The 25,340-nt window shown below is 35.4% G+C and overlaps 1 protein-coding gene across 3 annotated transcripts in view; it reads left to right on the top strand.

Annotated features, from left to right (window-relative positions):
* Positions 1-25,340, top strand: part of SLK (STE20 like kinase) — a 63,347-nt gene that overhangs the window by 7,601 nt on the left and 30,406 nt on the right. For all 3 annotated transcript variants that reach the window (XM_077877752.1, XM_077877751.1, XM_077877753.1), the window contains 5 exons: positions 15,736-15,900; positions 17,602-17,650; positions 17,973-18,122; positions 24,649-24,721; positions 24,894-25,088. In XM_077877752.1, the coding sequence (XP_077733878.1) occupies positions 15,736-15,900; positions 17,602-17,650; positions 17,973-18,122; positions 24,649-24,721; positions 24,894-25,088 (632 nt within the window). The remainder of the gene's footprint in view (positions 1-15,735; positions 15,901-17,601; positions 17,651-17,972; positions 18,123-24,648; positions 24,722-24,893; positions 25,089-25,340) is intronic.

Raw genomic sequence — 25,340 nt, 5'->3', positions numbered from 1 at the left:
ATATGTTTCCAGATTATTTTTGTATGTATTTTTATATACGTACATGAGTTTTGCCTATTTAGACATTCTAGCAGTGATTATTTCTGTGCCTTTGTTCCTTAACCTGAATTCAGTTTTAGTTCTTATACTTTAAAAAAAGTATTTGCTTTTTCAATGGGCAAAAGTTTATTTCACGTTACATTTCTTTGATTTCTAGAGAGATTACACATCTTAAAAAATAATTTATTCATATTCCGATAGCGTGTTTTCTTGTTGATTTGAAAGTACTTTTTATTATTATTTTTAATGATTTCACTTATTTTTTTGAGAGAGAAGAGGAGAGTGAGCAAGAAAGAGAGAGTAAACATTGGTGGGGTGGCAGGGTGGTGGTGGGGGGAGGGAAGTTATAAGCAGACCCCTCACTGAGCAGGGAGCCAGATACCAGTCTCAATCCCAGGACCTTGGAATCATGACCTGAGCTGAAGGTAGACTCTTATCCACTGAGCTACCCAGGCACCCCTGAAAGTACTTTTTATATACTATGGAAATGAACACTTTATCCCAGATGCTGCAGTTAGTTTGTAGTTACCTTAGTTTATGCCGCTTTTTTGGTACAAAGACATATAATAGTCTTTTTTTTTTTTTTTAAGATTTTATTTATTTATTTATGAGAGACACAGAGAGAGGCAGAAACACAGGCAGAGGGAGAAGCAGGCTCCCCTGAGGGAGCCCGATGTAGGACTCGATCCCAGGACCCCAGAATCATGCCCCAAGCCAAAGGCAGACACTCAACTGCTGAGCCACCCAGGTATCCTGTATAATATTTATTCTACAAAATCTGTCAATGTGTTACTTCGTTGGGTTTTTTTCTTTGCTTTCATGCTTAGAGAAACTTTCCCTACCCAGAAATTAAGTAAATATACATTCTTCTAGACTTTTTAAATTTTATTTTATTTTTTAATTTTTTTTTAAAGTTTTTATTTATTTATTCATGAGACAGAGAGAGAGGCAGAGACACAGGCAGAGGGAGAAGCAGGCTTCATGCACGAAGCCTGACATAGGACTCAATCCCGGGTCTCCAGGATCAGGCCCTGGGCTGAAGGCGGCGCTAAACCGCTGAGCCACCTGGGCTGCCCTAGACTTTTTAATAGTTCAGTTATAAAGAATTTTAGTTTTAATTCATCTGGAATTTAATTTTCTCTGTGGATTGATATGAGGCTCTCTTTCTACCCCAAAACCAAAAATGTATACTTTATCATTTCCAGAAATTTAAATGCTATTGTTTTGAAAATATAGCAAAGTATAAAGAATATATAAAAATAATTTTACCATCCAGATAACTTTTGTTAACAGTTTTTTAAAAACTCAAGAGGATATTAATATGGTTAGATTTTTGAGCAGTACAAAAGTGATAAAATTGGAAAATGAAAGCCTTCCTTACCAGTTCTTTTTCCCAAATGGAAAGAATTCTTGTTAAATAGGTTTGCTACTAGTAACTACTAGTAGTTATATTAGCATAATTCTGAAACTACCTTTGTATATATTATAGGATAGAGAAGATGAGTTGATATATTGATGTTTTAGAAACTAAGTTTGAAATTCTGGAAGAAAGGAGTTAGAAACTTGGAATAGGGAAAAGATGAGTATGAACCCTGTGATGCTGATTTTTGAATTAGCAGTTTCAGTTTGAACCTGTGATAGTAAACACAGACACACACACACACACACACACACACCTATTTTCCCTGAAATGGCCTACAAATAATTACACTATGTATTAGTATTCTGAGCTCTTGGCTTCTGAATACCATTCAGAGCTCATTGAAATGGTTCGTCCAAGTCTACAGTAAGAAAGTACAGAAATGATAAAATTGAAGAGTGAAAGCTTTCCCACTAGTCCTTTTTTTTTCCCCCCCAAAGGAAAATATGCCACAAAGTAAGGATATGCCTAAAAACTAATGGGGACAGGCCAAAGATTCAGGATAGTTTGAACAAAAATATCAATGACAAAATAGTTAATAGAAGAATGGTAGTTGGTATATAATGATTGATAAAATTAGAAAAACCACTATTTTGCAACCACACTATAATAATTTAGGCAAAGATTATTGATGGATGCTAAGCTAAAATCATTGTGTGAAAAGTTTTGGAGGAACAGGATTTATTTACACAGCTCTAAAGTATCTCCCTATAAGGGTGCTTGTTACAGTAGAAAGATCTGGCAAATAGGTCTTTTTTTTTTTTTTTTTTTAAAGATTTTATTTATTTATTCATGAGAGACACAGCGCTAGAGAGGCAGAGACACAGAGTGCGAGAGGCAGAGACACAGGCAGAAGGAGAAGCAGGCTCCATGCAGGGAGCCCAATGTGGGACTCGATCCTGGTACTCCAGGATCATGCCCTGGGCCAAAGGCAGGCACTCAACCACTGAGCCACCCAGGCTTCCCTGGCAGATATGTCTTAAGTGATTAAATCTAAGGTTGATCACCAGTAATAGGACAAACTGTCATTATGTATTTTCTGATGTAATTCGATGGGAAATACATAATACCTAAGGTGGTATTCTTGTCAAAAATAGTTAACTTGAATCTAATATGAAGAACAATTAGACAAATCCAGATAGTGGGATGTTCTACAAATAAATAGTTTGGGCTTTTAAAGATATAAGTAATGGGGGACGCCTGGGTGGCTCAGGTGGTTGAGCGCGCCTGCCTTTGGCTCACGTCATGATTCCAGGGTTCTGGGATTGAGCCCTACTTTGGGCTCCCTGCTCAGCAGGGGAGTCTTCTTCTCTCCTCCTGCTCATGCAATCTCCCTTGTCATTCTGTTTTTCAAATAAATAAATAACGTCTTTAAGACAAATGTAAGCAATAAGGGATTTTTAAAAGACATTTGAGGACGGACACCTGGGTAGCTTAGTCAGGTGAGGTCTGACTCTTGGTTTCTGCTCAGGTTATGATCTCATGGGTCATAGGGGCAAGCCCAGTGTCTTTGGGCTCCCTACTTAGCAGAGAGTCTGCTTGAAAGATTCTCTTTGCCCCAGCCCTCATGTGTGTTCTCTCTCTCTCTCTCTCTCTCTCAAATAAATAAATTGATTAATCTTTAAAAAACTAAGGGCATTTGAGGAAATTTGAATATGGAATACATATTAGATATTATATCAATGTTAAATTCTTTGGGCATGATAATTGTGGTTATGTTGGAGAATGTCTTTGTTCTTGATGGACACATACTGAAGTTTTGGAAAGTGAAGTACAACTTACTTCCAGATGGTATAGTAAAAAAAAAAAATGCCCATATGTGTGTGTTTGTGTATACATGTCTATATGTAAAATATATATGTATGTATACTTGTGTGTGTGTGTGAGAGCAAGAGTACCAAATGTGACAACATATTCATAATTGATGATTCTTGGTGAGGGGTATAAGCATATGAGCATTCACTGTTCAGTTCATTCACTTTCTCTGTAGGTTTGAATTTTTCAAAATAAAGTAAGAGGTCCTACTTTTAATTATTATTTAAAAATTATAAATTGAAGTATAATTGATGTATAAGATTATATTAGTTTCAGGTTATGATGCAGTTATATCATATGTGTATATATTGTAAAGTGATCACAATAAGTCTAGTTGACATTTGTCACCTTACGTAGTTACAAAATTTTTTTTTTCCTTGTGATGAGAACTTTTAAGATCTAGTCTCTTGGCAACTTTTAAATATGCAGTACAGCATTCTTAATTGTAGTCACCATACAGTACCTTCTGTCCCCATACTTACTTATTTTATAACTGGTAGTTTGGTACTTTTGACCTCCTTTACCTTTTTCTTTCACCCCTTACCCTGTGCCTCTGGCAGTCACCAGTCTGTTATCTGTATCTCTGAGCTGGTTTTCGTTTTTGTTTTTAGATTTCACATGTTAGTGAGATCATACAGTATTTATCTGTCTGACTTATTTCACTTAGCATAATGCTGTCAAGTTCCATCTGTGTTGTCACAAATAGACTCTCATATTCTGGGTCATACTTTTAAATACATCATTATTTTGTTTTACTTAACAGTTCTCCTTTTCACATTTTTTTTCTCCCTCATATGTCCATTCATTTTTTTTCTCCCTTTTTCTGTGAAAGGACAAAGACAGTTTCCTTTTGGGCAGGTAACTATTTCTATACTATACTGTTACAGTTATTTGACATTTATTAAATATTATGCTTTGAACTCAATACCACATGAAGTCCAAATTCCTCGCACATATACATTTATGTTTTAAAGAGGTAACTGAAACTTGAGACTATAAAAATAACTTTAACATCCTGGCTTTTCTTTTTTCTTTCCTTGTAAAATTCACGGTGAGTTTCTTACCTTAACAGCCATGCATTTTGGTCCTTTATAATTTCAGTGTTGAGAATATTTGCGTGGAAATGATCTTTCTTACCTTCTAAACAATTTTATTTTTCTTGAATGAGTTTTCAGAAGTAGGACGTCTTTGTCTTATTTTAAAATATTTTTTTGTAACTGTCTTTTTGTGTTCTCACTTTTCTGTCTTTTCTGCTATGGGATCTGTGCAAATTTCATCAGTTTATCTATCACACAGCTGTCAGTTATGTTTTCAGTTTATTAATGCTCCTCAGACTCAGCAAGTCCTTGAAATAAGTGGGAAGACTGTGTGACCTGAGAATTGGTAAAACATTTTGGAAAGTGCAGTTTTAGCCAATGTTAAACTTATTTTTGACATCACTTTGTTGATGGTTATCTCGACTGATCAATGACTAAGTTTTGAATAAACAGAACACTATAAATAAAATAGTGTTTTGGAGTATTAAGAGAATATAAAGTACATTCCTTTCAACTCTACAGAATTGAGAAAAACACATGAAAATTCTTTTTCAAGGAAGCATTTCTGTAATATCTTGTAGAAATTTTAGAAAGAGCGTGTATAATCAATCTTCATTATTTGCAGATCCTCTGTTTGTGAATTTGTCTGCTTGTTAAAATTTATTTGTAGCCCCAAAGTCTGTACTCAGTGCTTTCAGTCGTTTGCATATATGTGCAGAGGTGGGAAAATTGAGCCCCTAGACCTGCGCATTCCCAGCTAAGATGGAACAAAGTGACACTTGGCCATCTTGTTTCAGCCCTCACATAGACTTGACCAGGAGCTGGGAGAATGTAGAGGGCAGTGCAGTGCAGTGTAGTGTAAAAAGTCTGGCTTGGTATCATTTGGGTGAGATTTGAATCCCAACTCTGGCACTTGTTGTGGGGCAGCCTCAGGAAAGACACCTAACACTTCTGAACCTCATTTTCTCTTTTGTACAAAAATGGGGGTAGAATCTACCAGAATGAATTGTTTTTAGGATCTAAGATTATAATCTTTTTAAAAAAGATTTTATTTATTCATGAGAGAGACACAGAGAGAGACAGAGACACACAGGCAGAGGGAGAACAGGCTCCATGCAGGGAGCCCGACATAGGACTTGATCCCAGGTCTCCAGGATCACACCCTGGGTTGAAGGGGGTGCTAAACTGCTGAGCCACTCGGACTGCCCAGATTATAATCTATATGAGATATGTTTGTGTACATATTTCTCCTAGGAGCAGTGGGTCAGTCTTTGTTAATTCAGTGTTTGCAATGAATGTATAGAACATAACCATCAGAAATAATGAAAATCAACTGAATATCTTTACTAAGTCATGTTTAATAATTTTACTCTAGTATTGATACTTGTTCTTACCAAAATGTTATCTGGACTCTGAAGAGATCACTAGAATTAGCATATAATTGGAAACAGGTTAACAATGGTATCAATAGTCTAAAGCTATATGCTTTCTTCAATGCTGTTTCCTTTCTTTTCACTTAACAGCTCTTTGGAACTCCGGATATTTTTTACCCAAATGCTTCATACTACTCTGTTCCTTCTCTCATCTATTATCCTCATCAGTTGTAGAAGAATTATGCCAACTATTAAGTTACTGTCTTTCAGCTCCAAACACACCCTCTAATGCTTTTCTGAGATTTTGCAAACCACATTTCTGCCTTGTCAGCTTTACTTCTAGGTTTCACTTGTACAGGACTCTGAAGGAAGGCTGCAGGGAGGAGGAGGAAAAAGGGACTTTTGCACACACTTTCTCTTTGTTTCCTGTGGGCTCCATGTCTCTTTGCTTTTGTGTTCGTGTGACCACTATCTTAGTGGAGTTCTTCACCCCAGCAACAGGTTTTTCTCTGTAGCAGCAGTTGAATCCAGTTTGAAGTTTCCCAGTACTCAAGAGCTGGCTTCATCAATACCTTTGGTAACACCAGCTGCACTGGAAGGCTAGCCCCTTCCTCCTTGAAGGACACCCCAATCCCTTAGGAACTCCTTTTCCAAAGTCAGAGATGTTGGCACCAGCCAAGCAACACTGTCTCCTCAGGGATCTGAGTTTCAGCTGTGTAGAACCTTTCCTGTAAACCTTTGGGTTTTAATAATTCCAGTCTTTTACCTTGACTCCTCTGGTCCTGGGGGTGGTAACTTCTCCCTGCACTTGTTCATCTTTCATGTTCTTTCTTTATCTTTTTAGTTACTTATATACTAACGTAGTTAATAATGATATTAAATTCTGTTAAAATACATTGATTTATTTCTGTGGTTGGGCCTTTTCTGATACAAAGATTAAGTTAATGGAGAATGTGGAAAACAGTGTTTGGTGCAAGGTAATGCTCAATGAATAACATCTAGTAGCTTAGTGGATATTGGTATATATAGACTAGCATACTTGAAAGAACTTGAGAATTTTATAGCCTGTTTCTTTCCAAAATACTAAAATTTCTAGTCTGCATAACTCAGAAAACATAATCGTTGGATGTTACTAATATTGATATGTTCAGATATTACCTTCTCAGTGTCTAACCCAACTACCTTCTTTAATTTTTTTTTTAAAGATTTTATTTGTTCATTCATAAGAGACAGAGAGGGGCAGAGACACAGGCAGAGGGAGAAGCAGGCTCCTTGCAGGGAGCCCAGTGTGGGACTCGATCCTGGACCCTGGGATCACACCCTGAGCCAATGACAGATGCTCAACTGCTGAGCCACCCAAGCATCCTAACTACTCTCTTTAAATTTTTTTTTAATTTATTTTTTATTGGTGTTCAATTTACCAACATACAGAATAACCCCCAGTGCCCGTCACCCAATCACTCCCACCCCCCGCCCTCCTCCCCTTCTACCACCCCTAGTTTGTTTCCCAGAGTTAGCAGTCTTTACGTTCTGTCTCCCTTTCTGATATTTCCCACACATTTCTTCTCCCTTCCCTTATATTCCCTTTCACTATTATTTATATTCCCCACATGAATGAGAACATATAATGTTTGTCCTTCCCCGACTGACTTACTTCACTCAGCTCTCTTTAAATTATAACCTCTTGGGGGTCCCTGGGTGGCTCAGCGGTTGGGCACCTGCCTTCAGCCTAGGGCGTGATCCTGGAGTCCCGGGATCGGGTCCCCCATCGGGCTCCCTGCATGGAGCCTGCTTCTCCCTCTGCCTGTGTCTCTGACTCTCTCTGTGTCTCTCATGAATGAATAAATAAAATCATAAAAAAAATTATAACCTCTTTCCTGTATACCTGCTCACTTAACCATTTCTTCGTGTTACTACCTTATTATTTCCATAGTACATCACTAATATACTTTGTATTTATTTGCTTATTGACTACCCTTTCCCCACAATTTTAAGTGCCGTGAGGGCAGAGAGATTTTGTATATTCTTTACACTGTCAGCATCTGGAACAGTGTCTGATATGTAGAAGGCATTCAATAAGTATTGAAAGAATGAATTGATTTTAGCAGATGAACTCTTGAGCACACTTTAATAGATTTTTATACTGCATTTTTTTATACTGCATTTCTTTCCTACAACAGATTTTTGTGGAGTGTCTGGTTTGTATTTGTGTTTGTGTTTCTACAGCTCTGATCAGTATCTTGTATGCAGGTGATGTTCATGAAAGGTGATTTGGATTGGTTTAGTTTTTATTTTTTGTTACAGTTGCATGTCATTATATACTGGACATTTAGGGTCTTACCTCTTATCTTGGTGGGAGGAAAAATGCCTTTGAGCTCTCAAGCTTTAGTTACAATCACCCAAATCAGTAGAATCAATGTCCATAATTATTGAAGTGATTAAATTCTTCTCTTTTTTATTGTCGCTTAGATTCTTTTTGTATTTTCCTTTTATTATTTTTTTTGCCTTCCCCTTTTGATTGACGAACACCTTTGTGGTACTGAAGAAGTCATCTGTATTTCCTTTGCTGGTGTTTCAATTTCCAGCTGATAATTTTGTTAAAATGTTTCTTAGTATGGGAGTATTAAATAGTCTTAGAAAATGTAGGAACGTAGGAAGAAAATAAATGAAGATTTAAAAATTACTTATGTTCTTACCACCCAGGAAATAAACCACTGTTAAAACAAGAGTTATATAAGAGAGTATAGTTTTTACCCTACTTCTTTTAGAACATGAAACCAGTGCAGGAAACTCAAGTAAGTTACATTTCTCTGCAGTCACTTGTCTCTTTATGGAATGTGCCCAAGCTCTGTTCATGATTCGTGAAAATGAAGACATTGCTTTTTAGGTGATCATGACTGATCTTTGAAAACTTTTTATCAATAGAAGTTCTATCTTCTTTAAATTAATATCTAGATACTCATTATTCCATTATCGTTTTTATTGTTTGGTTATTTTATTAAATCTTTATGTGAAGAATTTTCTTAGTTTTAGGTAGTAGGTAGATGAAACTGTTTCTTTTTAACATTTTATATTTGTTCAAAGTATAGTTTCACACATTTACCAATATTTTTTTCAGTTTTGATTTTCAGAGTATTTTCAAGCAATAATATAAGAAGCACTGTATTTTCTAATGTGACTTTTATTTATTACTTACAATAAACTAAATGGTACCATTGTTGGTTTAATCATTATATCCAGAGGAATGGAATAATGGAGTTTGTCACTATAAAGTTCTTTAGAGATTATTTAGTGTTAATTATTTTTTCCCCTTTATGTCATTTCATTAACAAGACACATCTTAAAATCTCCAAGGACATTAGTAGAAGCATGTAGAAGCAAGATGACTTTCAACCCCACTTGGTCTCCTACCAGGGCTCATACTTTATAGTGTTCCTCTTCAAGGATAGTTCCTCTGGTCTTTTTCCTCCCAAAGTGTTATATTAAAATATTGTGAGAGAATAACTTATCTTTCACTGGCTTACTTCCTCTGACTCAGGGGAGGGAGAGTTCTAATTATTGTTGGCTCAACTGTAGTCTTTTTTTTTTTTTTTTGAGAGACAAACTTGATACCATGTTTCTCTAATTATGACAGATTTTTTTACTTTTTAACATCTCTGAAATTGGGATATCTTTTATCCATAGATGCCTTAGTATTGTTGTTAACCAAGTGGTAATTGTGATGTATCTGTCCTTGCCTGTGTTTTGTGAACCTAGTTGTATCCCTAGTGACATATTATTGCAGCCCCTTAATGTCTCAATAAACTATTTCAGTACCTTTTGAAAAAAGATGTGAGTTCTGGTTGCTATCTAAAAATCTTTTAGCACCTTGGTTAAGATCAAGAAAGTATCAGCATTCTAATGGCAAAATGAGTCTGTGGTTTCAAAGAAAGTTTTGGTAACAGTAATAGAGAAACACTCTTTTAAGAAATGCTGCATCACTAAAGCTTTTAATGGCCAGAGAATGATATCCTGTGGAAAAACACAGACATTAGGTAACTGACTGAAAAAGTGATTCAGAAGAGTCAGGCTTAAATATGAAGTATTTAACTTATTCACAAGAATAGATGTACAGTAACAATCTTTGTCTAAATGTGTCCAAAAGAGCTCTTTAAAAAGATGTAACATAAGAATTCAAACTGATAAAATCTTGTACTTTATTTGGCAGTTTTTCTTCCTTAGTGGAACATAAAACAGTGGTGCATCTTAAGAGGTATCTTAGATTTAACAAAATGTGGTAGATTAGAATATTCTTCTGGAGTTGTAGCAATGACCAGTATAAAGTTATCTTTTTATCTGAAACATATTCTCTGAATCTTAAACATTAGGGTTACTTAATTACTTAACCAGTAATTAATATTGCATTCTAATTCTACTTTTTCTTAAGGAAGTAGAACATAACATAGTCTACTTAGGACAGTTCCTGTATACAGACTGGTACTTGCTTTGTTTATTCTTTTCATCATCATCTCATATATTGATACTTTTTAGTACTTTACTACTTCTATAAAAATAATTTCAGGGGATCCCTGGGTGGCTCAGCGGTTTGGCGCCTTCCTTGGCCCAGGGTGCGATCCTGGAGTCCCTGGATCGAGTCTCGCTTCGGGCTCCCAGCATGGAGCCTACTTCTCCCTGTGTCTCTGCCTCTCTCTCTCTCTGTCTGTCATAATTAATAAATACATAAACAAATAAATAAATAAATCTTAAAAAAAATTTCATTAAGAAATTCAAACAACATGAAAAGTAAAGAAAAAATCAAAAGTACCTGAAACTCCACTATTCTCACTGATGATCCCTTTCCAGATACTTCTCCTACACCTGTTCATATGTGAAAATGGATGTGTGGTTTTTGTAAAATTACATACCTCTCACGTTTAGTAAGTTACTTTTTACTCCATTCAGTGTTGTGTTACAGTCACTGTTCCATCTTTTTTTTTTTTTAAATTATTTATTTATTTATTCATGAGAGACACTGAGAGAGAGAGAGGCAGAGACACGGGCAGAGGGAGAAGCAGGCTCCATGCAGAAAGCCGGATGTGGGACTCAATCCTGGGACTCCGAGATCACGCCCTGAGCCAAAGGCAGACACGCTCAACTGCTGAGCCAACCAGGTGTCCTGCCACTGTTCCATCTTAAATATTAACTGATTAGTTATTGATTTTAATGGCTGCATAATTTTCCATTGTAGAACTGTGCTGAATTATTTAAGCAGATTCTTGTTAATGGACATTTAGGTTCATTCAGTTTTCCTTATTATAAATAGTGCTTTGATGAATATTTCTGGGTATCCATGTTTTTTATTTTGTAGAATTATATCATGATAAATTCTTTTTTAAAAATATTTTTTTAGGGATCCCTGGGTGGCGCAGCGGTTTAGCGCCTGCCTTTGGCCCAGGGCGCGATCCTGGAGACCCGGGATCGAATCCCACGTTGGGCTCCCGGTGCATGGAGCCTGCTTCTCCCTCTGCCTGCGTCTCTGCCTTTCTCTCTCTCTCTGTGTGACTATCATAAATAAATAAAAATTTAAAAAAAAATATAATTTTTATTTTATAGAGAGAGAGCACAAGAGCAGGGGGAGAGGCAGAGGGAGAGGGAAAATCTCAAGCAGACTCTGCACTGTGCATGGAGGCAATGCAGGGCTTAAACCTCACAACCCTGAGATCACGACCTGAGCCAAAACCGAGAGTTGGAGATTTAACTGACTACACCACCCAGAAGCTCCTCATGATAAATTCTTAAAAGTGGGATTTGGACATTAATTAGTTTATTGGAACTTTTATTACTAGCTTTTAAAAGTTTGGTATTTTTTCTTTTTTTAAAGGTATTAGTGCAGTTTTGCTGAAGTGATGATAATGTATGATATTGAAATATTGAAATGTCTTTAAAAAACCTAATTAGTGGGGCCCCTGGGTGAATCAGTTGGTTAAGCATCTTCTTTCAGCTCAGGTTGGGATCAAGCCCCACATCAGGCTCCCTGCTCTGCAAAGAGTCTGCTTCTCTGTCTCTTGCACCCAGTCCTGCCTCCCCACCTTATGCCCTTTGTCAAATAAATAAATAAAATCTTAAAAAGGACCTAATTAGTATTTTAAGATCTGATTCTTAACTTTTTAACAAATGGTCTTGACTCTTAACAGTGTATTTGGAAGTCTTTCATTTGTAATAAATGGAAGTGAGAAGTTATTCAACCAAAGAAAGAGAATGAAAAGTTAAAGTACTAAGTGCAAAGAAAAATAACTGATAGAAGTATGGGAAAACTGGAAGGGTAATGATTCAGATAAAGGGCTTTGGAGGTGCACCTAGGTGGCTCAGTGGCTGAGTGTCTGCCTTTGGCTCAGGTGGTGATCCTAGAGTCCTGGGATTAAGTTCAGGATCAGGCTCCCAGTAGGGAGCCTGCTTCTCCCTCTGCCTAGTCTTTGTCTCTCTCTCTGTCTCTCATGAATAAAGAAATAAATAAATCTTAAAAAAAAAAAAAAAAGAAAGAGCTTTGGAAACAAACCTGGGTTTGATTCCTTATTCTGTCTCTTACTACATGACCTTGGGGAAGCTTTTTAACCTCTCTAAATTTGTATATCCTCTTTTAAGGATAATAATATACAGCTGTTGTGAGGATTAAATAATTATACCTAACATTACTGAATCTTATTGTCTATGGCAAGCATTTTATTAAATATTTATATGTATTTTTTTAACTTGGCTAATATTTATTATCTTAATTCTTACAAACTTGTGAGATGTTAATATATTTTAGTGATGAGGAAACTAAAAGATTTTTAGTTTTAGGCAACACAGTTAATAAGTAGTAGAACCAGAATTTTTTTTTTGGCTTTCTTTTTTTTAATTTTTATTGGAGTTCAATTTGCCAACATATAGCATAACACCCAGCGCTCTTCCCATCAAGTGCCCCCCTCAGTGCCCGTCACCCAGTCACCCCCACCCCCTGCCCACCTCCCTTTCCACCACCCCTTGTTTGTTTCCCAGAGTTAGGAGTCTCTCACGTTCTGTCTCCCTTTCTGATATTTCCCACTCATTTTTTTCTCCTTTCCCCTTTATTCCTTTTCACTATTTTTTATATTCCCCAAATGAATGAGACCATATAATGTTTGTCCTTCTCCGATTGACTTATTTCACTCAGCATAATACCCTCCAGTTCCATCCACGTCAAAGCAAATGGTGGGTATTTGTCTTTTCTAATGGCTGAGTAATATTCCATTGTATACATAAACCACATCTTTATCCATTCATCTTTCGATGGACACGGAGGCTCCTTCCACAGTTTGGCTATTGTGGACATAGCTGCTGTAAACATCAGGATGCAGGTGGCCCAGCATTTCACTGCATCTGTATCTTTGGGGTAAATCCCCAACAGTGCAATTGCTGGGTCGTAGGGCAGGTATATTTTTAACTGTTTGAGGAACCTCCACACAGTTTTCCAGAGTGGCTGCACCAGTTCACATTCCCACCAACAGTGTAAGAGGGTTCCCCTCTCTCCGCATCCTCTCCAACATTTGTTGTTTCCTGCCTTGTTAATTTTCCCCATTCTCACTGGTGTGAGGTGGTATCTCATTGTGGTTTTGATTTGTATTTCCCTGATGGCAAGTGATGCAGAGCATTTTCTCATATGCATGTTGGCCATGTCTATGTCTTCCTCTGTGAGATTTCTGTTCATGTCTTTTGCCCATTTCATGATTGGATTGTTTGTTTCTTTGGTGTTGAGTTTAATAAGTTCTTTATAGATCTTGGAAACTAGCCCTTTATCTGACATGTCATTTGCAAATATCTTCTCCCATTCTGTAGGTTGTCTTTGAGTTTTGTTGACTGTATCCTTTGCTGTGCAAAAGCTTCTTATCTTGATGAAGTCCCAGTAGTTCATTTTTGCTTTTGTTTCTCTTGCCTTCATGGATGTATCTTGCAGGAAGTTACTGTGGCCAAGTTCAAAAAGGGTGTTGTCTGTGTTCTCCTCTATAATTTTGATGGAATCTTGTCTCACATTTAGATCTTTCATCCATTTTGAGTTTCTTTGTGTATGGTGTAAGATAACGGTCCAGTTTCATTCTTCTGCATGTAGATGTCCAATTTTCCCAGCACCATTTATTGAAGAGACTCTCTTTTTTTTCCAGTGGACAATCTTTCCTCCTTTGTCGAATATTAGTTGACCATAAAGTTCAGGGTCCACTTCTGGATTCTCTATTCTGTTCCATTGATCTATGTGTCTGTTTTAGTGCCAGTACCACACTGGTAGAACCAGAATTTGAACCTGAACAGTCTGACCCAGTAGAGCCTGCAATTTGAAATACTGTTCTATGTGCATATAAAGCTCTTAGCACAGTGTGTAGCATTAGTTAATATATATGTTTAGGCTATCTTTTAAAAACAAGTATGTCAAAAGAATGAGAAGAGAAGCCACTGACTGGGAGAAAATATTTGCTAAAACATATCTGATAAAGGACTGTTACTCAAAATACATGAAGAACTCGTAAAACTCAGCAGTTGGAAAATCAGTTTCATTAAAAAATGAGCCAAATATCTAAACAGACACTTCACCAGAGAATATATACATACACGTGGCCAGTAAGCATATGAAAAGATGCTTGACATCATATGCTATTTGAAAATTGCAAATTAAAAAGGGAGATACCACTATACACCTATTAAAATGACAAAAAATTCATAGTGACAACACCAGTTGCAGGTGAGGATGTGAATGTCTTTAAAAAACCTAATTAATAGGGCCCCTGGGTGAATTCATTTCATTCATTGCTGGTGGGAATGCAAAATGGGACAGCCAGTTTGGAAGACAGTTTTAGTTTGTTACAAAACTAAACATACTCTTACCGTATGATCTAGGAATTGTGTTCCTGGGTGTTTACCCAGAAAAGTTGAAAACTTACATCCACACAAAAACCTGCACGTGGTATAGCAGCTTTATTCATAATTGCTAAAACTTGGAAATAACCAAGATGCCTTCATTAGATGAATAGATAAACTTAGCACATCTATATGTAATGGAGTATTCACTTCTAAAAAGAAATGAACTATCAAACTGTGATAAGACAAGGAGGAAGCTTAAATGCATGTTACTAAGTGAACATAGCCAATCTGGAAAGGCTGCATACTCTGATTCCAATTATGTGACATTCTTGAAAAGCTGAATTATGGCTACAGTTAACAAGATCAGTGGTTGCTAAAGGTTAGGAAAAAAGGAGGGATGAATAGGCTAAACATAGAGAATATTTAGGGCAGTGAAACTATTCTGTATGATATAATGGTAGATAATGTCATACATTTGTGAAAACCCATAGAGTAAACTCCAAGATGAACCGTAATGAAGACTGTAGTCCTTTGGGATGATGTGTCATTGTAGGTTCAATAGTTTTAACAAATGTACTACTACTCTGCAGAATGTTGATGGTGGGAAAGGCTGTGCTTGTGTAGGGACTGGGACTATGGGAGAACACTGTACTTTCTGCTCAACTTTGTTGTGAACCTAAAACTAGTCTAAAAAAATGAAGTTTATTTTAATTTTTATTTATTTATTTATTTATTTATTTATTTATTTATTTATTTATTTATTTATGATAGTTACAGAGAGAGAGAGAGGCAGAGACATAGGCAGAGGGAGAAGCAGGCTCCATGCACTGGGAGCCCGACGTGGGATTCGATCCCGGGTCTCCAGAATCGCGCCCTGGGCCAAAGGCAGGCGCCAAACCGCTGCGCCACCCAGGGATCCCTGAAGTTCATTTTAAAAAATAGAAAATAGGAGCACCTGGGTGGCTCAGTGGTTGAGTGTCTGTCTTTGGCTCAGGTCATAATCCCAGGGCCCTGTGATTGAGTCCTGCAGCAGGCTCCACAGGGAGTCTGCTTCTCCCTCTACCTGTGTCTCTGCCTTTCTCTCTTTGTCTTCATTAATAAATAAATAAAATCTTTAAAAATAAATAAAATTAAAAATAGAAAATAAAATTAAAAAAATCAAGTACGCATTGTAATGTGACACTTGTGATGCTTTCATTTTTAGGCCCAGAATAAAGAGACCAATGTTTTAGCTGCTGCAAAGGTGATTGACACGAAATCTGAAGAAGAACTTGAAGATTACATGGTTGAGATTGATATATTAGCATCTTGTGATCACCCAAATATAGTCAAACTTCTGGATGCCTTCTATTATGAGAACAATCTTTGGGTAACTATTTTCTATTGATCTATAAGAGTTAAAATGAATTAATTGTCCAACAGAGGTTTATAAGTTGTGAAAGCCCTATTACCTCTTCTATTTAATTACTTATGTTACTTGAATGGGATTTGATCTGATAAGAGGTTCATTACCAATGTAGTTATCCTTAGTTTCAGCAGATGTTCAGATATATATTTCAAATTGTACAGTATTTTATTATTGACGTTGGACCCAAATGGAAAAACTTAGATAAAAATATTGAATTTCCTAAACTATGAAATTAAATGGTCTTTCATGTTTGTAATTTAAATTTAGCATTTATTTAAAAATTTTTTGGAAATCTCTTTTGTTTTCTTAGAAATTGTTTATAATTTCTTACCCTAAACTTTTTGTAAATCATGTAATTATAGAATGTTTACTAGAAATTTTAAATATCTTCTATTTTATCAGACTCACCTTTGGTGCATGATGTAGTAGCTAAGGCCAAATGTATAAATTCTGTTTATTTTTAGAAAATATTAGGCACAAATACACATAGAAATAAAATCATATTTATTATAATAACTGGTCAGTCATTTGCTCTGTACTAATTTAATCATGAGGCCTTTCTGAAATGAGAATTTTCTCCTTGAGGGAAAGTGTTACGAGGGAAATGTTAGGAGAGAAGAGTAGGTAGTAGAAGTAATTCCTGATTGGAAATCGAAAGCTCTGTATTTTTTGATCCTGGTGCTGGTAGGTAGAAGCTTAAATAAGTCAGTTAACCTTTAAGTCTGTTTACTCCTCTATCTATAAGATGAGTGATCTACCTTCCAAATTATTTTTCAAATGATAAAATGAATTTGAAAACAATTTGTAATTGGCAGGCCTCTGTAAAAAATAAGAGTGTTATACAAAGAGGTTAAAGCAGGAAGCTATACAGTTTGACAAGACAAATAATTTTAAAAAATTATCTGTAGTTACAAGTGTGGTGTCCTCTAATATAGTTTAGGGCTCTAGGAGAATGTTCCCAAAGATTATAATGAAAGTGAACTCCTAGACAGTAAAGATCTTTACTTGAGATTGTTGCAAAATAAAAAGTTGGACATCTGTGAGGGACAAGCTAGTGGGAGATGTAGCTTTTAATTATCTATAATTAATACTTCAAGGAATTATATGTATAAAATTACATCTATGATGGGGTAAAAAGGAAAGGTACATGGTGGTGTGTACCAGGGAGATCCAGGAAGGCATCCATCAAGATGTGATAATTGACCTAGGATTTGAAGCTTTTGAATATATGTGTGTTTTAACTAAAAGAAGTCTCTTAAGTATTTTTGGGATTTATTCCTAGTAGTAAAGTTGAAAAATAGATTGGATCACTTAAATCATAGTAGCTACATTAAAAATGAGTGTAATAAAATCATTTGGTGATGGTGAAATGGATATATAATACTGTTCTCAGTAAAAATTGTGTATCTAGTAATTTTAGAGAAGCAGGTACACTAAAAATGGTGATTAAAAAATGCCCATATGTCTACAATGTGTTTTTTTTTTTGTGCTTTCTCCAAATGTGTATCATTAAGACTCTTAGCTCTTTTGACAAAGAGAATCTTTATGGTCAGCATAATATTGTTTCTATAACCTAGTTATTCCTTTATCTTTTTTTCCAAATTGAAGAAAAAAACAAACCCAATGTCATGTTAGACACATGCTTTTTTTGTTTCCTCGCAGATCCTCATTGAATTTTGTGCAGGTGGAGCAGTAGATGCTGTGATGCTTGGTAAACATTTTTTTGTTCTTTATGTTTTTATCTTAAATTATTATTAATCAAAGTATTTTAAACATTTATACATATGTATATCTTATTAAGTAAAGCTCAATAAATTAAGAAATCAGCTTAATTACATTCTATATTCTTAGAAAATTGTAACAAAATTCTAAAATGAAACGTTGAATGTAAAATATGAGGAAAGTAATCTTTGTAGATATTTAGTTCTAAAATAATTCACTAATTGATATTTGATAATGATGATAAAAATATACATCTTGCTGATGGGTTTTCACTGTATAACAATGAAGATTTATTTACTCTTTCCTTATAGAACTTGAGAGACCATTAACTGAGTCCCAAATACAAGTAGTTTGTAAACAGACTCTAGAGGCCTTGAACTACTTGCATGATAATAAAATCATCCACAGAGATCTAAAGGCTGGCAACATTCTTTTTACCTTAGATGGAGATATTAAGTTGGGTAAGTTTCTTCCCTTAAATAAACTTTTGAATTTGTGCTGAGATTTTCCTTAATATTGCTGTGTTAGGACTCAAATGTGTAAAGCATGGAGAATTACTCCATCTTAATTTTGTTAAATACTTACTTAGATAAATAATTCATTAAGTCCCAGAATTCCTAAGTATAGGCAACTAATATAAAGACATTTTATTTTATTTATTTATTTTTTTTAAAGGTGAAAACCAGCTCGGTTCTTTTTTTTTTTTTTTTTTAATTTTTATTTATTTATGACAGTCACAGAGAGAGAGAGAGAGAGAGAGAGAGAGAGGCAGAGACATAGGCAGAGGGAGAAGCAGGCTCCATGCACCGGGAGCCCGACGTGGGATTCGATCCCAGGTTTCCAGGATCGTGCCCTGGGCCAAAGACAGGCGCTAAACCACTGCACCACCCAGGGATCCCTATAAAGACATTTTAAAAAGAAAGTAAGAAAGGAAGGATTTCATTTTCAAAAAGACAAGCTTTAAAAAAACTGGTTAATTCTTTTTACCTTGAAATTTTTGTATGTAGACTTAATACTTGTTAATGTAGTACATTTAGAATATGTGATAAAACTGCTTAGTTTTATTTTCATTTCCAAAACTCATGTCTAGTGGATTTCTTTTCCCAAGTTTAGTTTTATAGTCCATTTTATAAATGTGGTATCTTGGGTAAACTAACAAAGTAGACCTGAAAAGGATGCCTGAAGTAAATATCAAGGACTAGAATTTTTAATTTTGTTTTGTACTGAGAAAATAAGTGATAACTTCATAAGAAGAAAATAGATGTAGATTTTAGATGGAAAAGTGATTAATTTCCTATGTACACATACAAGTGGAAGATACAGTCCGTTTTAAGTATCCTTAAGAATTAAAAAGGGATCCCTGGGTGGCGCAACAGTTTAGCACCTGCCTTTGGCCCAGGGTGCAATCCTGGAGACCCAGGATCGAATCCCACGTCGGGCTCCCAGTGCATGGAGCCTGCTTCTCCCTCTGCCTGTGTCTCTGCCTCTCTCTCTCTCTCTCTGTGTGACTATCATAAATAAATAAAAATTAAAAAAAAAAAAGAATTAAAAAAAATATCTGGTGACCAGGTCTAAATTTGTGTAATTTGGAAGATGCAAATGACAAAATATATTTAAAAGTCATCTTGATACCATTGATCATAGTCATTTCACTTTTTTCATGACATCTAAACAGATATAATTTGATATATTAAATTTTAACCTTTTTATTGCAAAATGAACACAGATAAAACCACACGAGTAATTGTGTAGTTTAGTAATTTTGTGGCTGTGTAACTTTACATAAAATTGTGTGGTGGTAGCTTTGTAACTACCACCCAGGTCAAGAAATAGAACTAGAGGCTCTTCCATATATCCCATCTTAATCAATGTCCCTCTCTTCTCCACAGGTAGCCTTTATTCTGACCTTTATAGTAATCGCTTCCTTGGGTTGTTTTTTTTCCTTGCATTTCTTCATCCTTTATTACCCAGTGTTCATCTCTTGACATTAGATTTTAGATTTGCCCATATTTAAAAACTGATTTTTCTTCTAAGTCTCTTAATTTATAGGATCCTCACCCCCTCTATTCTTTCTTTTCTTTACATTTTATTTATGGCATGTATATTCAGGGGGACCAAAATTGATTTTTTGGGGGCAAAAAAAATATTAGATATTACAATGTGTAGTAATCCCCCCCCCCGTCTATCATGAATAAATAAATAAAACCTTAAAAAAAATGGGGATCCCTGGGTGGCTCAGTGGTTCAGCACCTGCCTTTGGCCCAGGGCGTGATCCTGGAGTCCTGGGATCGAGTCCCGCTTCGAGCTCCAGGCATGGAGCCTGCTTCTCCCTCTGCCTGTGTCTCTGCCTCTCTCTCTCTCTCTCTATGTCTATCATAAATAAATAAAAATAAATATTAAAAAAATATCATTATTTCATGAATTTAATTTTAGGGGTTTATTTTATTTTATTTTATTTTATTTTATTTATTTTATTATTTATTTTTTTTATGATAGTCACACACAGAGAGAGAGAGAGAGAGGCAGAGACATAGGCAGAGGGAGAAGCAGGCTCCATGCACCGGGAGCCTGACGTGGGATTCGATCCCAGGTCTCTAGGATCGCGCCCTGAGCCAAAGGCAGGCGCCAAACCGCTGTGCCACCCAGGGATCCCAATTTTAGGGGTTTCAAATCTATTCCAATTTTTATCCTTATTAAAGCTCACATTGTACCATCTTTGGTCATTGGGAGCCTGTTTAAGTTGGTATGTTAATCCTTTTGATATGACTTTAGTAGCTTTTGATAGCTTCCTTGTTACTATGTGTTAGGTTGAAAAATTTCAGGCTTAAAAACAAAACAAAAAAAAAAGAAAAATTTCAGGCTTATTTTATATATTTCCTGCCTCCAACTTGTAATTAACCATTTCTTTGAGAAGCTCTGGTTTCTTTTAGTAGGATATGATATTTCAAGACTATATCTGAATGTTAGAAGTGATTAACAGTTTCTGGATTGGTCATCATTCTAGGCCTTTCCAGAGGGCAGAGGTAGGCTCTTATGAGTTTCTACATATTTACTAATCAAATTCAAGATAAATTTGTTTTGTTTTAACCTAACTCTTCTATATTATATGTGTATCTCCTTCTATCCTGAGAGTCCTGGTTCTCAGGACTTTGATGATAGATTTATAATATCTCATGATTACTCATTTTAGTCCTCTTTTCTATATTTAATGCTCACCATCAGTCCTTATGTTGTTCTCTCTTTGGTCATGTTGGTTATCTGAAGTTTCTCTGGTAGATAACTCTGGTGGGGCTCTCTGAGTTCTTGTATAATGAGAACAGTTCTACCCATGTCTATACTTTGAAGGTCAGTTTTGCTGGGTAGAAAATACTTGGCTTACATTTCTTTCCTTTAGTATCTGAAATATGGTACTCTGTTTTCTTCTGTTATAAAGTGTTGTTGAGGGATCCCTGGGTGGCGCAGCGGTTTAGCGCCTGCCTTTGGCCCAGGGCACGATCCTGGAGACCCGGGATCGAATCCCACATCGGGCTCCCGGTGGGTGCATGGAGCCTGCTTCTTCCTCTGCCTATGTCTCTGCCTCTCTCTCTCTCTCTCTCTCTCTCTCTCTCTCTGTGTGACTATCATAAATTAAAAAAAAAAAAAAAAGTGTTGAAAAGTCTGATGATAATCTGATTTTCTTTCTCTTTCAAGTTATGTGCTCTTTTTGCCTATATGCCAAATAATTTTTTCTTTGAAGACCAATAATTTGACTAGACATTTCTCTAATATGTTCTTATAATATTCAAGCTTTTTTTTTTTCCAGGAAGGTTTTTTGGAATTATGAGTTTGATTTGTTCTGTTTCTTTGCATTTGGCTATCTTTTTTTAGGGACTTTAAAAAATTTTGTTGGCTTTTCCTGTCATCAGTATTTAAGAACTCTCTCCCAAATTCTTTTTATGTTTCTTCATTTTTAAAAAATTGTGAATATACCTAAAAGATTTACTGTTTTAACCATTTCTTCGTGTATGGTTCTGTAGCATTAAGTATATTCACATTGTGCAACCATCACCACTATCCATCTCTTGAACTTTTTTGCATCTTCCCCAGTTGATACTCTGAACCCGTTAAGCACTAACTCCCACTTCCTCCTCCCTCCCCCCCCAGCTCCTGGCAACCACCGTTCTGCTTTCTGTCTCTATGAATTTGACTATTCTAGGTACCTCATGTAAGTGGGATCATCCAATATTTGTCTTTTTGTTACTGGCTTATTTTACTTAGCATAATGTCTTCAAGGTTTAACCATGTTGTAGCATGTCACTTTCCTTTTAAAGGCTTAGCAATGTTCAGTTACTTAAATGTACCACATTTTATTTATCCGTTCATCCATTGACAGACACTTTGCCTTCTACTTTTTGGCTCTTGTGAATAATGCTGCTATGTACATGGGTATACAAATACCTGTTTGATTCCCTGCTTTCAATTCTTCTAGGTATTCTAGAAATGGAATTACTGAATCATGTGGTAATTCCATATTTAATTTTTTGAGGAACTGCCATTTTCCACAGTAGCTGTACTGTTTTACATTCCCATCAGCAAAGCACAGGGGTTCCAGTTTCTCCACATCCTTGTCAACATTTGTTATTTTCTATATTTTTGATGGTAGCCATCCTAATGAATGTGAGGTGGTAATGGGTGTGAATTTGTTGTGCTTATTTGCTCTTGTATTTTTCTTACTTTAGTCTTTGTTTCTAAAATGACATTTTCTAAAAAAATAAATAAAATGATATTTTCTGATTTTTCTTGACTTCTGTCACCTCATAATTGAGGTTTTTAATTCTGGGTATTTATTACTCTTTTTGTTTTATGTCATTTTTAAACTCTAGTAGCTCATTTAAAAATAGTTCATTAGTGCATTATCCATTTTGGTACACATTTTTCTGTAAATGTATTTAGAATCTTAGATACAGAAACATACTTTTGTGTAAAATAATGCATACCTTTAAAAACAAGTAAATTATTGAAGATTTAGGAATGCCAAAACCCATCTTGAATTGGTTGACATTTAAAACAGTTGTAACTTTTGCTTTATTAATTTGTCAATACTTGGGAACCTTCTGTTTCTGTGATACCTGGTACATGTACACAGATGTAAAGAATCATACTATCCACAAGAACTATTTAATACACCAAACTTTTTTGAGAATTTTATCAGGTCACATGGTTGCAAATGGAAATAAGTGTGTAAAATGCTATTTTAACAGACTAACATATAAATGCTGCATTTTTATAAGTGGAACAAAAAGCACATAGCAATCTTAATTTTCCCCTTTGCACAGAAATTAAGGTACCTTTTTATCCATCTTTAGTTTACCTCTTGTTCATAAGGGTGCTTAGAGAGGTATGAATGTTGACAAGGCAGTGGTTTAGGCTTGTTCCTGGACCTTCTTCCCCAATCATATTCTGAGGGGAGAAAGTTAAAAGAGCATTAATAAGCTCTAGGAAAACACTAGAATAAGTACTGAGCTGATTTTACCAGAGTACAGAATCTCTGGCAGGAATTTCATATTGTAATCTCAAGTCCTTCCTCCAAAAACATGAGAAGCTTCTAAGTTGAGGAGGTGGTAGGTAGAGGGGAATAATGGTGAAGAGTCCTGAAGAAATCTATTTATGTTGCATCTTCTGCAGATATAACCTCCCAAGTTTAATATGTTTTATTTGCTTACTCATTTATTAATTTCACTATAAAACATTAATGAAATACCTAATGTAATAAAGGACTTTGTATATACCACATTAGGAAGCTTGAACTTCACTCCATAGGCAATGGGCAGTTATCACTGTCTCTTAAGTGGGAGAATTACATGGTCCAAAAAAACGCCACCATATAATAGACAAAAATAATTAGAATACAGGCAAGATTTCTAAGAGTTCTAACAACAAAATAGCACAAAGATTAAAATTAGAGATATGGCTACTAATAGTAGCTACCATTTATTGAGTATATATTCTTTTTTTAAATTTTTTTTAAGGAATGTATTTATTCATGAGAGACAGAGAGAGGCAGAGACATAGAAAGAGGGAGAAGCAGGTTCCATGCAGAGAGCCTGTTGGGGGACTTGATCCTGGGACTCTGGGATTATGCTCTGAGCCAAAGCAGACGCTCAACTGCTGAGCCACCCAAGCGTCCCTCTTGAGCATATATTCTATGGCACTTCTTGGGGCATGAGCACCAAATATTGGATTTTTATTATTTAATTCATTTTTAGAATTATGACATGTTCAAATATGAAACTTTAAAAGTATATATATAAACTTCATGTATATATAAACGATATGAGGTAATTATGCAGCAAGAGCAAATTTATGTTGCTATTAATTGTTCTCTAGACTGAAAAGGTAGGATTAACAACTGGCAAAGGTGTAATGTTTCTGTTCTCTATAATTTAAATCAGAAAGCATAGTTTTTTATTTTTTTCTTTGTAATATAATTTTATGAAGAAATCAGCAAGACATGTCATAGAGGCTACTTTGTAATTTCTGCTTTTCACCTATAGAAAAAATGTTTATATCTAACAATTTAATTACGTCTAACAGTGTAATTATAACGATTAATTATAGCATGCACCACTAGTTAGCATTTGTTTTGAAGTGGGTAGACTGGTCTGTTTAAAAGTTACTATTTTTTTAAATCAATTCTGAACAATTCATGGTTTGAAGATGTATAAAGATGGTGGTATTAAGTTTATTAATAGGGTATTTTCTTTGGTGGTTTTTTTTTGGAGGGGGGTTGTGGTAGAAAGAGTGTGGTCAAAATTAGGATGGTAGAGAAGTTACTCTTTCTCTTTTGCTTATTACCCTTTAATAAGAGTAGCCTTGTTAAAGACTTGAAATGCTTTTCCCTATATTAAGTACAGTGAACTTTGCTAAAAAAAAACTGTTAATAAGAAAAAACTGTTAATACTTTTGTATTAACAAAAGTTAATACAAACTTGTATTGTTTATTTCAAGCGGATTTTGGAGTGTCAGCTAAAAACACAAGGACAATTCAAAGAAGAGATTCCTTTATTGGCACACCATATTGGTATGTATTCAATTTTCTGTATTTGCAGTATTAGTGTATCAGAAGCTCTTAATCACCTTTTATCACTCATTAATTTTGTCCTCATAATTGATTATACTGTCTATCTTTTATGTGGCTTGCAGTTGTTATTCTTATGTTAAACATCTTAACTTTAAATTCTCTGTCTTCATAGGATGGCTCCTGAAGTAGTCATGTGTGAAACATCTAAGGACAGACCGTATGACTACAAAGCTGATGTTTGGTCCCTGGGTATCACTTTAATAGAAATGGCTGAGATAGAACCTCCTCATCATGAATTAAATCCAATGCGAGTGCTGCTAAAAATAGCAAAATCAGAGCCCCCTACATTAGCACAGCCATCAAAATGGTAAATTATTCTAAACAAAACAGAACTTGATGTTTTATTCTTCCAGCTTTTCAAGGATATTTAAATTTAGTTATGTGCTACAAAGACTGAATGGGTAGAAAACTGATTTTTGGTACTTTTTTTTTTTTAAAGACTTAAGCACCATCCAAATTTTTATAACTGACTTTTTCCATAAATTTGAAAATATCACTGATTTGAGTTCTACATGAAACAACTGTATATAATACAGTATTTTCTGTACTACAAGAAAGT

This window comes from Canis aureus, chromosome 29 (assembly GCF_053574225.1).
Source record: "Canis aureus isolate CA01 chromosome 29, VMU_Caureus_v.1.0, whole genome shotgun sequence".
Classification (NCBI taxonomy): Eukaryota; Metazoa; Chordata; class Mammalia; order Carnivora; family Canidae; genus Canis; species Canis aureus.
Note: the sequence above shows the minus strand (reverse complement) of the source record. Positions and strands in the feature narration are given on the sequence as shown.